Source organism: Kryptolebias marmoratus, linkage group LG14 (genome assembly GCF_001649575.2).
Source record: "Kryptolebias marmoratus isolate JLee-2015 linkage group LG14, ASM164957v2, whole genome shotgun sequence".
Taxonomy (NCBI): domain Eukaryota; kingdom Metazoa; phylum Chordata; class Actinopteri; order Cyprinodontiformes; family Rivulidae; genus Kryptolebias; species Kryptolebias marmoratus.
In genome coordinates, this window is record NC_051443.1 from 13,403,353 (window position 1) to 13,416,321 (window position 12,969).

The 12,969-nt window shown below is 39.0% G+C and overlaps 1 protein-coding gene across 7 annotated transcripts in view; it reads left to right on the plus strand.

Annotated features, from left to right (window-relative positions):
• LOC108230994 (probable E3 ubiquitin-protein ligase HERC1) overlaps positions 1 to 12,969 on the plus strand; it is a 45,337-nt gene that overhangs the window by 7,398 nt on the left and 24,970 nt on the right. For 6 of the 7 annotated variants that reach the window (XM_017407699.3, XM_017407695.3, XM_017407698.3 and 3 more), the window contains exons 3-24: positions 1,181 to 1,276; positions 1,382 to 1,564; positions 2,765 to 2,977; positions 3,178 to 3,276; positions 3,394 to 3,490; positions 3,594 to 3,737; positions 3,961 to 4,088; positions 4,414 to 4,558; positions 4,665 to 4,836; positions 5,014 to 5,148; positions 5,269 to 5,434; positions 5,751 to 5,876; positions 6,233 to 6,457; positions 6,879 to 7,031; positions 7,252 to 7,384; positions 10,538 to 10,738; positions 10,859 to 11,071; positions 11,402 to 11,575; positions 11,739 to 11,856; positions 12,016 to 12,133; positions 12,281 to 12,482; positions 12,615 to 12,915. In XM_017407699.3, the coding sequence (XP_017263188.1) occupies positions 1,181 to 1,276; positions 1,382 to 1,564; positions 2,765 to 2,977; positions 3,178 to 3,276; positions 3,394 to 3,490; positions 3,594 to 3,737; positions 3,961 to 4,088; positions 4,414 to 4,558; positions 4,665 to 4,836; positions 5,014 to 5,148; positions 5,269 to 5,434; positions 5,751 to 5,876; positions 6,233 to 6,457; positions 6,879 to 7,031; positions 7,252 to 7,384; positions 10,538 to 10,738; positions 10,859 to 11,071; positions 11,402 to 11,575; positions 11,739 to 11,856; positions 12,016 to 12,133; positions 12,281 to 12,482; positions 12,615 to 12,915 (3,542 nt within the window). The remainder of the gene's footprint in view (positions 1 to 1,180; positions 1,277 to 1,381; positions 1,565 to 2,764; positions 2,978 to 3,177; positions 3,277 to 3,393; positions 3,491 to 3,593; positions 3,738 to 3,960; positions 4,089 to 4,413; positions 4,559 to 4,664; positions 4,837 to 5,013; positions 5,149 to 5,268; positions 5,435 to 5,750; positions 5,877 to 6,232; positions 6,458 to 6,878; positions 7,032 to 7,251; positions 7,385 to 10,537; positions 10,739 to 10,858; positions 11,072 to 11,401; positions 11,576 to 11,738; positions 11,857 to 12,015; positions 12,134 to 12,280; positions 12,483 to 12,614; positions 12,916 to 12,969) is intronic. The other variant, XM_017407696.3, reaches the window with a different exon arrangement.

Sequence of the window (12,969 nt, forward strand, 5' to 3'; positions counted from 1 at the left end):
TGGGCTGCACTTCGTCTGGCCCCTCACCTAGGACCTGTCTGCCTTGGGTGACCCTACTAGGGGCATGAAGCCCCTGACAGCATAGCTCCTAGGATCATTGGGACACTCAAACCCCTCCACCACGATAAGGTGGCAGCCCAGGGAGAGGATTATATTATTATATATAGTATAATACACAACTATGTGCAGTACATTAAAGGTAGTGGTTTGTTCTAAATATATATTACGTATGACAGCAGTGTGATAACTTGCATCATATTTGATCTTTGGTAGCAATCGAAGAGTATTTTTGTTTTTCGTCTAAGATGTTTTACACTTTGCTCTAAAATCTTCTAGTTTTGTAAAATTTGTTGTCTGACAGTCAAGTTCACAAGAATGTGAGAGAACTGTATTGTACCTCAAGCCCAAACTTATACACAGTATACCTTTTCTTTTTTCTACTCACTACAAAACACTAAAGTACAAAATAAAAATGATACAGACGAAACGTTGAATTCATTGTTTTGGTTTTTACTCACAGGAACAAAGGTTTTGACTCTTGCAGGTCACTGATTACATGAAGAGTCACAACTGAAGTTTGTAGCGAAGCATTAGTTTGGAAATAAGGATTAAGTCTAAGCCTGTCTCCCTGTCTTCTCAAGATAGCCATTTTAATTGGCTTTTCATTATTTCTGTCCAAATGACAACCAGAGATGACTTATGGCAGCGTCTTTAATGTACGGCACATGCTATATGTTGGGCTTGATGCTGAGATGTCACAGCTTGGTGCTTTTATTAGTGTATATTGATTTTACTCTTCTATATGAGCTAAGAAACACTTGTTAATACTGGCACAACTTTGAAACACATTTTGGATTTGCTTTTGATGAAAGAGAAAAGTGAAACGCAAGTTGCTGCTTCTTCCACTAACTAGTTGATTCACAGCAATGTTGTTCCCTTTTTTTTTTTTTTTTCTTCATTCCACTGCTTGATCGTGCAGCAACAAGTCGGCATTTCTGAGGATTGAAACTTTCTTGTTTTTATATATACACCCCTGGCGTTGAAATAATGAGCACCTGAAAGAGTAAACTATAAATATTTTAGATGTCTTTGGTGTAAGTCCAAACCCACACAATTTTCGCACATAACAAGTCTTTGTTTATAGTGATAGCAGAGGATTAACATAAATGAATATTCCTAGGGTTTCCGTGGTGATGCTGTCAACACTCAGGTGCTTACAAAGGGCACAGACGGTCTCTGTCAACTCTCCCAGGCAGCTCTCTGTTTATTTGAGGAGGTAAGAGATAGTTCGAAGCAAATATATATGCATACTAATAATGCTTTGGTTTACCTAAAGCTTGTATTTTACAAATAAAAAACTGAGTGTCTTCTAATTGAACAGATTTGTAACTTGGCGTCCAGCTGCCTGTGCTCCTGCAGCACGGACGTAGCTGCTCCTGGTACAGAAAATGATGCTGTAATGGTGTATGTTTGGGGCAGCAACAGCAGTCATCAGCTGGCAGAGGGAACTCTGGAGAAAATCCTGCTTCCAAAACTGACTCAAGGATTCAGTGATGCCCAAATGGTATGTTTGACCAAAAAGACAAGATTATCGCGCATCATTGGTTTCATAGTTTTTGAAATGACATGTTTAGTGTTTTTATTGAAGCATTTATTCACGCAGCTGTTACAGGCGGCACTGATTTTCCAATATAGGAAGAAAATTATTATTGTAATTTTTTTTTTGTTAATACCTTTTTTGCCCCACTGCTTGTCTTAATGTCTGTCCTAAATCTTGTATGTGATCAAATTCATTTTCGAAACACTAGAATTCTTGTTGACAACAAATCCGTCTGTGTTATTAACCACAGAGCAATTTTTCTAAAATGTCACATGATTCAAAACTTAGCTTAGTAATTGCTATTTTTCTAACTTGGTGAGTAGAGTAATACTACTTATGATGAATCCAAAACAAACCTACGAAAATATGAATTAAGATAGGAAAAGGACTTTGCTGCCAGAAAAGTCATATATCTATAGTTACGGACATACCCGTTAGGAAAAGTTTGACCTTTAAAGCAAACAACTGAGAGCATCTGTATTTACTATTTAGGCTTGGTGCATGATTGTAGACACAAAATGACCTACAGATGTCAGAACAATCAGTTCTTGGTCACATGAGTTCATGTACTTTATATTTGCAACATGGCCTTACAAAAAAAGTCAACAGAGGAGTTAAAAATGATTTTGCAGGAATCAACATAGCAATAATCTGTAGAAATTCAGATGCAGCATTAATCGTAATGAACTCTGTTTTTTATAAAAAGGACAACATAGTGTGCTACTGATACCCACTAGCTTGGGAAACTAAGCACTCAGGGACTGGCCCAGATATTGCCAGTGGATATAAAAATGTCTGTAAAAACTTCACTTCCAGAAAAAACCATGGGTAATGTGTAAGAAAGATTCCTTTCCTGAACTTCAGTACAGATTTTGAGACTCTACTTTGCTCAAGAACTTTAAAAAAGGATAAATGTCAAGTACTCATTTGTTATCATATGATGACATTTTTCTGTTTGGCTTTGATGCAGTACTCAAAGACCTTATTGTGGGTCTATATTTTAAAGATATTAAACCTAAACTGTAAGAACGTAAAATAAAGACTAACCTAAAATATAAGCAGTTTTTTGGAATTACACAATATTTATTCTGTAAATGATCTTCTTATTGCCTGAAATATTCTTTAACATCTTATATTATATTTTGGGGGGGGGGCTTCTTGCAGATTGAGGCAGGTCAGTACTGCACCTTCTCAGTGTCTGCAGATGGTTCAGTGAAAGCCTGTGGGAAAGGCAGCTACGGCCGTCTGGGTCTGGGGGACTCCAACAATCAGTCCATGCCCAAGAAACTTGTGCTTGAGCCGCACAGGAACATGAAGAAAGTGTCGTCCTCCAAGGGCTCTGATGGGCACACTCTGGCTATCACAGTGGAGGGAGAGGTGAGAAGTAGAACTGACATGTAGGACATATTTATATATATGACTTTATAGTTCTGTTCTTTTTATTTAATGCATTTAAGCTCAGTTGCACCACAGCTCTTTACCATAATTCCATTTCCTCTGAATATGTTTTAATACTGTTTGTTTTTAAGTACCTTTTTACATATTATTTGAATAACAAGAAACCCAAAACATTTTAGGTGTTCAGCTGGGGTGATGGTGAATATGGGAAACTGGGTCATGGCAACAGCGCTACTCAGAAATACCCCAAAATCATACAAGGACCATTATTGGGGAAAGTAAGTTTGTCTAAATGCAGGTTTTTCTGAAGGAATATAATAACAAAATGTAGCTTTAGAAATCTTGTGCTTGTGTTGTTGCATATCTTTTTTTTTTTTACATGTTATCTCTCGCAGGTTGTTGTGTGTGTGTCTGCTGGCTACAGACACAGTGCTGCTGTGACTAACGATGGAGAGCTTTATACCTGGGGAGAGGGGGACTTTGGCAGGCTTGGTACACACTTTTGTTCTGATTTTGCTTTACCTGTGTGATGCAATTCTGGAGAGAAACTATCGAAGCAAACCATCCAGCTGTTTCCTGTTTTCACCTGCTGCAGGTCAAAGTGACAGTCAGAGTCGAAACTTGCCCACACTAGTGAAGGATATCAGTGGTGTGGGGCAGGTGGCCTGTGGCAGCTCCCACACCATTGCTGTGGCGCAGGATGGGCGCACTGTGTGGTCCTTTGGAGGAGGAGACAACGGTGGGTCGGCAAATGCTAAAAACATCTAGAAAAAATCTTTATAAACTGGTGGATTTGGAAACATACTTACTTCTCTACAAAATAAAAACACCATGAGCTGGAACTCCATGAAAATAATGTACTTTCATCCAATGAGCAGTTTTATAATAATGTACATTTTGTCCTGTTGTAGAAATGTCTTGAGCTATCGTGAAAAAAAATGTGATGTGACTCATCTTTGCAGGTAAACTAGGTCACGGAGACACCAATCGTGTCTATCGCCCCAAGGTCGTTGAGGCCCTGCATGGATTTATCATCAGGAAAGTGTGTGCTGGCAGCCAGTCATCTCTGGCTCTTACCTCTGCTGGACAGGTTAGATTCGTGGTTTGACCTTGGGATGAATTTTTGCTGTCAGACTGACTTATTTCAAATCGAATCGAGTTAAAATGGTACATATTTGTTATATGAACGCCTTTTAATAAAATGTACTTATATTCTGACAAAAAAAATCACAAAGAAATGTGAAAAAAGGTCTTTGCCTTGATCTATTTCTAAAATGTCTTTGGATAATATATTTTTTTGGAAGATTTCCCAATCAGATCGGCCAGTGCACAAGGAAATAAAAAATAGAAAATGACCACATAGTTGCTTTTAAAAAAAATAATTTATACGTTTTTGTTCACCTGTGCTTTATTAGGTGTTTGCTTGGGGCTGTGGTTCATGTTTGGGATGTGGCTCCTCAGAGACAACTTCACTGAGACCCAGGTTCATAGAAGACCTGAGTGTCACCAAGATTATCGATATCTCATGTGGGGACAGTCACTGTCTGGCTCTGTCACATGGTACACAATCTTCAGATTTGATTGTGTTCTTTTGATTTTTTTTCACATGTACAAAGAAATTTATATTTTGCTTTTGCTAAATTACACAATTTTCTGCTGTCGTCAGAGAATGAAGTGTATGCATGGGGTAACAACACGATGGGCCAGTGTGGGCAAGGTCACACTTCTACACCTATTACCAAACCCAAGAAAGTGCTCGGCTTAGAGGGTGTCTCCATCCAGCAAATCACAGCTGGCACTTCTCACAGTCTGGCTTGGACTGCAGTTCCTACTGACAGGTAAACACTCATAGCTTTCTTTCCAGTTTTCTGCCTAATGAGCACAGCGTCGTACTGCTTGTTATTTTGAAATGTTGTCTTCAGACGGGGAAAAACAGAGTTTGTTTTATGCTCTACATGTATGTGGATTCACAGGATTCTTTTTAAGTTTTTACACATCTGTGCTTCTTTACCCAGACAACTGGTTGCATGGCACAGGCCCTTTTGTGTCGACTTGGAGGAGAGCACATTCACCTACTTGCGCAACTTCCTAGAGAGATACTGTGATGGCATCAGTAACGACACACCTCCCGCTCCATTTTTATCTAAGAGGTATGACATTAACTTCTTTCTGTCAGCACAACATACAGTAACTTCTTCACCAGTGACAAATTTCCTTGCTTTCCGTTTTTTTAATGCACTCTTTCAACCCTCTTTATATCTGCTCCTCAGGGACCACCATCATTTCCTTTTGCTGTGCATGAAGCTGCTGTCCATCCACTTGTCTTTGGCCCATGCCGGGGGCACGGGTGCTATAGTTTTAGGTGCTCAGGGCAGGCCCCTGAGAAACCTGCTTTTCAGGCTGATTGACACCAACATGCCAGACTCCATACAACAAGTAAACTATCTAAATTACACTCAATATAATAGTTTATATATAAAAAAGGATAGGTGTTGGTTCAGCTCATAGTGTTAAGTACTATGTAAATGTACAGATGAGACTAAATCATTGAGGCCACTGATAGATAAAGTGTTTGGATATCTTGTAAAAAGACGAAGAAAGGGTGCATGTAAGCGTATTAACTTGCAACTTACAGAACTCAAAAAATATTTTAAATAGTTAAAATCTTTCACTGCTGTGTAATTTATGCACCATTTACAATTCTCACCAACAGTTGATCTTTTGTGTCTTTTTCTTTTCCGGCGATCTTCAGGCAGTTTTAAACACTCTGTCTATTGGTGCCTCCCTGCTACTGCCTCCTCTCAGGGAAAGAACCGAACTGCTGCTCTCTCTCCTTCCTCAGGGTCCCCAGAGTTTAAATGTCCTCTCAAACGGGCAGGTATGTAGGTTAACTTTACACCAGTGCTGCTCGTAACGAACAAATGCATTATTTCAGTATGTTCCTTGCACCACGTGTTGTTTCTGTAAAATACATGGAGGTCAAGGTGTTTAAACTGCATTTGGAAGGTAGTTCTTGTCTCAGCTGCTTGTCTCTTTTCCAGACTGGTCACAATTAGCTGGTTTAACAATGGTTGGATAGCGCTGGAGAACTTCAAATCGCTGCACCAAATTGAAGTGTTGCTGGGATTAAAAAAAAAAAAAAAATGTGTGAAAGGCTGCTCGAATGTTGCGAAAACATGTAACTGTGAAAGCTGTTACTTTTCTGCAATTTTTTTTTCCTTCTATCTCTCAAAGCGTCTGCAGTTAGACATGGTCCTCAGCAGCCTTCAAGACCAGAGCCACGTCGCTTCTCTGCTGGGTTACAGCAACTTTGGTGAGGTGGCAGCCCTCGGACCTCCCCTGACACCTGTCATGTCAGCCCGCCCACCTTCTTCATCCAGCTCTGTGGAGGCCTACGACCCTCTGCACTTAGCGGAGGTGCTGCTGAGGACACTTCTGCTTAGTATAGGCTTTTACACGGTATGAAACAGAGGGCTTCACGTTTATATTTATGTGCAGTCTCTTTGAATAAATGCAATTCTTTTCTCTGTCAAATTTAAGTGGTTAGAATCAGGAAATACTCTTTGAGATTGTGAAAATAAATAAAAATAAAGTAATAAATAATTTTAATAAAAAACTAGTTAGTAAAGCTAAGTTATGTAAATGTACTAATATGACAACATAACATCATGGGTAAAGTTTGACATAATCTGTAATGTGCTAATTCAGTTAAATGTAGCTTAGTTGTTTTTATAAGTTACTTTGTTTACAATTCTTATATATCCCTTCATAAATCAATTAAATGGATAGTTTTTGTTTTATCATAATCATCCCTTTTCATGAAACCTCTCTTGTGCTTTTTGATTCTTGGCCTTTGGCCGCTCTGTGTGTCCTCGTACAGGAGCAGCAGTTTGGGGAATTGGAGAAAAACAGTGATAAACAGCTCTGTGCTGGCCATCAGGGACAAACGGATCCTCCTTCTCACTTTCATCAGCTGCTGTCTGGACTCCACAAACACCTGCTCGCCCACTGCTACATTCACTCCAGCCCTGAGGTAAAGAGACAGTCAGCAAAACAATGTGAATTATGAATATTACATAAAATTAGCAGTTTTCAGAAACAACTGCCTGAACTGCACGGTGGTAAACATATCTTGTTTTAAATTTGTTTATTTAATAATTTTGATTTTGCTCTGGTCATTTCAAACAAAACTTTTTAAGCTCCTGATTGTTTTAGTTAAGTTCATGTTTCCATTTTTTTTTGCTGATTTGTAGGATGTTGGCAGCGTGACATTGCTTTGGGAGCATCTTTACCTGTTGCTGCCCTGCGCTGCTGAGACACTCAGGAGGTCAACAAAGCTTCTGAAGGAGAGTTCCCCGGACAAACAAATAATTAAAAAACTGCACAGTAAGAATATTGACTTCTATCAAATGTGTTTTTTTATGGCTTAATCTCTTTGTTGGTTTGCATAGTTTTGTTTCTATGAAACTCCTATGATTAGATGATACTACTATTGTTATTCTCAAAATGCAAACAGATTTTCTAGAAAAAAAATATTTTTACTTGTCTGTGTACCTGTAGATTTTATTTTTGTTTAAAATTAATCATTTTTGTCAACATTTGGGACTCTTAACTGTTTTAATGTATAGGATCATTATTTTATGTACATACATAAGTTGCATCAGTCAGTTCTGAATAGTGAGTTTATTTTATCTCATTCATGCATAAACCTCCTAGCAACAATTTTTAAAAGACATGTACACAGATATCTTAATTCGGGGAAGGATAGCCGGTGGTGTTGCAATATTGTGGCACAAAAAATATGATCAGCTGGTTAATGTGATTAGATTGGATGTGGATTGGGCCATTGGACTTAAGCTCACCTGTGGAGATAAAAACTTTATTGTTCTGAACATATACACACCTTATGAATGTCTTCAAAACGAAGATGAATTTCTTAATAGACTGTCTTTTATTATGTCTTTTATACAAGATAATCCATCTACTTGTTTTTTTATTGTGGGGGATTTAAATGCAGATGTCACAGATAATCATTCTATATTTGCTAAGCATTTAATGCAATTCTGTCTCAACAATGGCTTAATTCTTTCTAGTAAGGTGCTTTTGCCTAATGACAGTTATACCTATATTAGTGATGCATGGCATACAACCTCATGGTTAGATCATTGTATCTGTACAGCTGATGCTCATGACTCCATCCAGGGCATTCGTGTCAACTATGAATTTGCCACCAGTGATCATATACCATTTTCCTTATGTGTAACCATGAATTCCATACCTTCTGTTCTGCTTGCAGACTATAATACAAGCATAGGAAAAATAGCATGGGATAACTTGACTGACAAAGATCTATCAGATTATTGTTATCGAACGAACAACATGTTTAGCAATATATACTTGCCAAAGGGAGCAATCTCGTGCCGTGATATGAATTGTAAAGACCCCCAACATGGTATTGAGTTATGTACCTTGTATGAGAATGTTGTGAAGTCCCTCCTTACCTCAAGCAAGCCACTGCATAAAACCAGCTCACATAGCACCAAGCCAGGCTGGAACGACTATGTAAGAGAACATCATGCAGAGGCCAGAAGGGCTCTTAAAGCATGGGTTGATTCAGGTAAACAGAGACATGGCCCCTTGTTTGAATACAAAAAACAAGCAAATGCTAATTTTAAATATGTTTTAAGATTTATAAGGAGAAATGAAAATACTATGAGGTCTGACTCTCTTGCTAGAAAGTTAGGAAATAATAATGTTAAGGACTTTTGGAAAGAAATAAAGAAAGTAAATAACTGCAAAACATCACTTCCAGCTACTATTGACGGTGTTAGTGGTGTAAAAGAAATCACTCAGTTATGGAAGGAGCACTACAGTGCACTGTTTAATTGTGTCAAAAGTGACACTTTTGAAATGAAAAGTATTCACAGTAATGAGAATGTGAACGTATCCCCACAAGAAATATATCATGCAATTGTGACACTGAAAGACAACAAGGCCTGTGGGATGGATAACATTTCCTCCGAGCATTTGAAAAATGCAAGTAAGAAACTTTGCGCATTACTTTCTATGTGTTTCACTGGCTGTCTAGTACATGGTCTGTTACCTATTTCAATGTTATCTGTCATTTTGGTACCAATTATTAAAGATAAAGCAGGTAAGATTAGCTCTTTGGAGAATTATCGACCCATAGCTTTAGCTAGTAGTCTGTCGAAAGTTTTAGAAAGAGTCCTTTTAAATAGGCTGGAAGAGTTTCTCTTGACCTCCGATAATCAATTCGGTTTTAAACCCAAACATGGCACAGACATGTGTATTTTTGCACTACAGGAGATTTTAGACTTGTATAATTTGCACAACACTACAGTATTTATGTGTTTTATTGATGCCTCTAAAGCATTTGACCGTGTGAATCACCAAAAACTGTTCGGCAAGTTAGAAAGCAGAGGTGTACCCAAATATCTAATTAGAATTCTGGTCTACTGGTATGGTCAACAATCAATGTTTGTAAAATGGGCCAACACAATGTCTGATTCGTTTAAAGTTGGTAACGGAGTAAGGCAGGGAAGTTTACTGTCCCCTTACCTTTTTAACATCTACATGGATGAACTATCAACGCGCCTGAATTGTTGTAAAACAGGCTGTATAGTTGGTGACCGCATAATCAATCACCTAATGTATGCAGATGACTTGGTAATCTTAAGTCCATATAGTGCTGGCCTTCAACAACTATTAAGGGTCTGTTCCCAATATGGTTGTGACTTTGACATCAAATATAATGCTAAGAAAAGCAATGTTATGATTGTTAGAAGTAGGGCAGATAAGCATCTGATAACCCCTGACTTCTCTTTATCTGGCATTGTCCTCAACAGATGCAATGAAATTAAATATTTGGGACATTACATAACTGATGACCTGTCTGATGATTGTGACATTCGTAGGCAGTATTGTATGATATATGCACAAGCTAATACTTTGGTCAGAAAGTTTAGTATGTGTTCATCCTCTGTGAAGATAGCTCTTTTTAAAGCTTTTTGCACTTCACTTTACACGGCCCATCTGTGGCGAAGATACAACAAAAGTAGCCTGCAGAAACTTTATGTGGCCTACAATGACGGCATGAGGCTCCTACTCAGAGTGCCTAGATGGAGCAGTGCTAGCCATATGTTTGTACATAATGATGTTCCCACATGTGCAGCTGTGCTCAGGAATCTCATGTATAGATGTATGTGTAGATTATCTGTGTCATGCAATAATATAATTGCAATTTTAGTAAATCCTGTTTTTAGTACAGTGAGATTTTTCTCAAGATTGTGGAAACATTGGTGTCATCATTTATTTGTGACTCAGTGAATGTTATGTTTATTTTATTATTTTTCTCCTATTTATCTTTTTTTTCTTACCTTTTTTATGGACCTTTTGGTCTGGAATAAAGATTGATTGATTGATTGATTGATTGATTAATATCTGTAGTTTATCTGCAATCTTTAATTTATTTTGATTGTATTACTGACTCTGATCCATTTCTTTTTCCTTTGGTCCCAGTGGTGTTGTACAATTCAGTAGCTGGCAGCCTGCTGTGTCAGGTAATGTACTCCTTGCTGCTGCTGCCTCTGGACACAGTTCAGCCTCTTCTGAGCCATTTACTGTCTTTGTTGGAGCACCTCAATGATTTCAACAGTTTGCTGCCTGAGACAGTCCTCCTGGAGGAACAAGAACTGGGAGTAGAGGCTCAGAAAACCTCTGGTCAGTGCAGCAACAATTAGATTTATCTTAAAATTACATTATTACAGTGCCTGTATTATCGGAGTTACAGCAGAACGTATAAAGTAGTTAAAAATGACAAGGGATTGTGATTTATCCTAGATAAAAGTGAAGAAAACCTTGGAAAGCAACAGGAGGAGGAGTGCAGATGGGTTTGGATATTGGATCTGGAACGATCTGTTGCGTTGGCAGTTGGCCGCTGCCTTGGCGGTATGCTGCAAGGCCCGCCGCCTTCGCTCCAGGAGAAAATGTCAGAGATGTGGCTATCAAATGTCCTCTTTCGGAACGGTCTCGAGATGGACTTTGAACAGCTGGGTAGGAAAACACACCACCTGCTCTCCAGATTTGAAACAACAGCGAACAGTTTTATTTTAAATGAATGTTCTTATGATCAGTTTTCAGTGAGAGAACTAAAGAGTGAAGATGAATGTTGACAGTTGTTTTGGTACTTCACAAATGAGAGAAAACGGTGAACTGGTCCAGCTTGTCTCATGTTATGAGGTTCTTACATAATCAGGATAGAGAGATTCACTAAGAGACTTCTCTAAATTAAAGACATCATGGTTTAAATACAACTGAGAATGTAATCTGCATAAATGCTAATGTGGTATATAGTTTTTATTTATAGTCAGTTTTCTCCTGCAGAATCTACCATGGCATGGCTGACTGAGGTCGTACTGCTGGGCACCAGCGACGCCAGACAAGCAGAGCTGTCTCTGACTGAGGAGAACAGGACTTTACTGGAGCTAGCCCTGGGATCTACCCTAGGACGTGCAGGCATTTTGTGGTGGAAGATGGAGGAGTATGCTCACAGCAAAGGTGCTTGTAAGCCTGTTTGTTAGCACTGTGTCTGAATGTTGGTATTATTAGAACAATGGTATAACTGCCTGATCTGAAAATCTGTTACATCCACAACAGGTTCTGTGCGTGCTTTTCTGTTGGTGACTTTGTTGTAATTTATCTGTTTTGTTTTGCCTGACAGCAGAATGGGAGAATGGAGGCTCCCCGGGGGATTGTCTGTTGCTGATTGTCTGCCGCTGCTGTCTGGCTGCTCTTCTGAAACACACTGGGCTGCAGAATGAGGCCTGCTGGGAGGACAGGTCAGTTAAAATCCACAACTGAGTACTTTTATTTAAAAGCTGCAAATAAATACTGAACAGAATACCAATGTGTATATGTCCCTCATTATGAATTATCATTTGTGGAATGATAACAATGAACAGTGTTAGCAGTCTATCTATTTATCTTTATTGAGACAGGTATGAACCTTGTGAGATGCTGATCAACGTCTATGAAACAGTTTATAAAATCAGAAGCACTCTGTTGGCTTTTAAAAACTCTCCAAAAATGCCACAGATGCAAGCAGCTTCCAAACAGGTAACATTACTAAAAATACACCACCTAACAATAATTCATTATTTAAATATATTTTTTAAACTATACTGTATTTAGAATGTGAAAAATCTGAAAAGAGAGCAAAAAAAAACAACAAAGGTATGGTTATGATATTTCTTAAAATTGCAGAACTCTCAGTCTCCCCAAAGTCCTGAAATAGACGTCCAGGAGCCAAGCACATCAGCAGAGCAGGTGGGAAAGGATCATGAGCAGCAATCGGGAGGTCAGTGTAACCGGGAGGTGCAGGTGCCCCCACTTCCTACTGCAAATCACAACCAGGAGGAACCCACAGAGGAGGACAGATTTAACAGCAGTCGTATATACCTGTCAGGTTAGAAATCGATTTCTGCACTGGAATTGTTAAAGTTTACTGCTTGTTTTTCTTTGGACAAAAATATATTCACATGCCCACATTGTTTAAAACACATCAGCATTTTGGGATTTTATTTTTCTGACTCTGCAGAAGTCCTAGAGTCATTCATGGCCACCCGGGAAGCCATGCAAGTGCAGCAGAATGTGACGGTCTACGAGTCTTTTGGCACTTCCACCCTCCCCAGCAGTATGGAGAGCCCTGTTAGCCCAGAGAGACAACCAGATCCTAAACACCAATGGGAGAACTACGGGGAATCGGAGGAGGGCTTGTCTTTTCCCGCCGCCTGCCATCTTGTAATATCTCGATGCATCTTCCTACTGCTGGGGGTCAGGTCTGCTTGGGTAGAACCCAGTGAAGGAGACAATAATCAGGCTGTGAAAAGTGTAGCAAGGTAGAGTTTGTGTTGTGCAGCCTGGGTTTGGTTTGCTCTTTTCAGTGTTTTCTG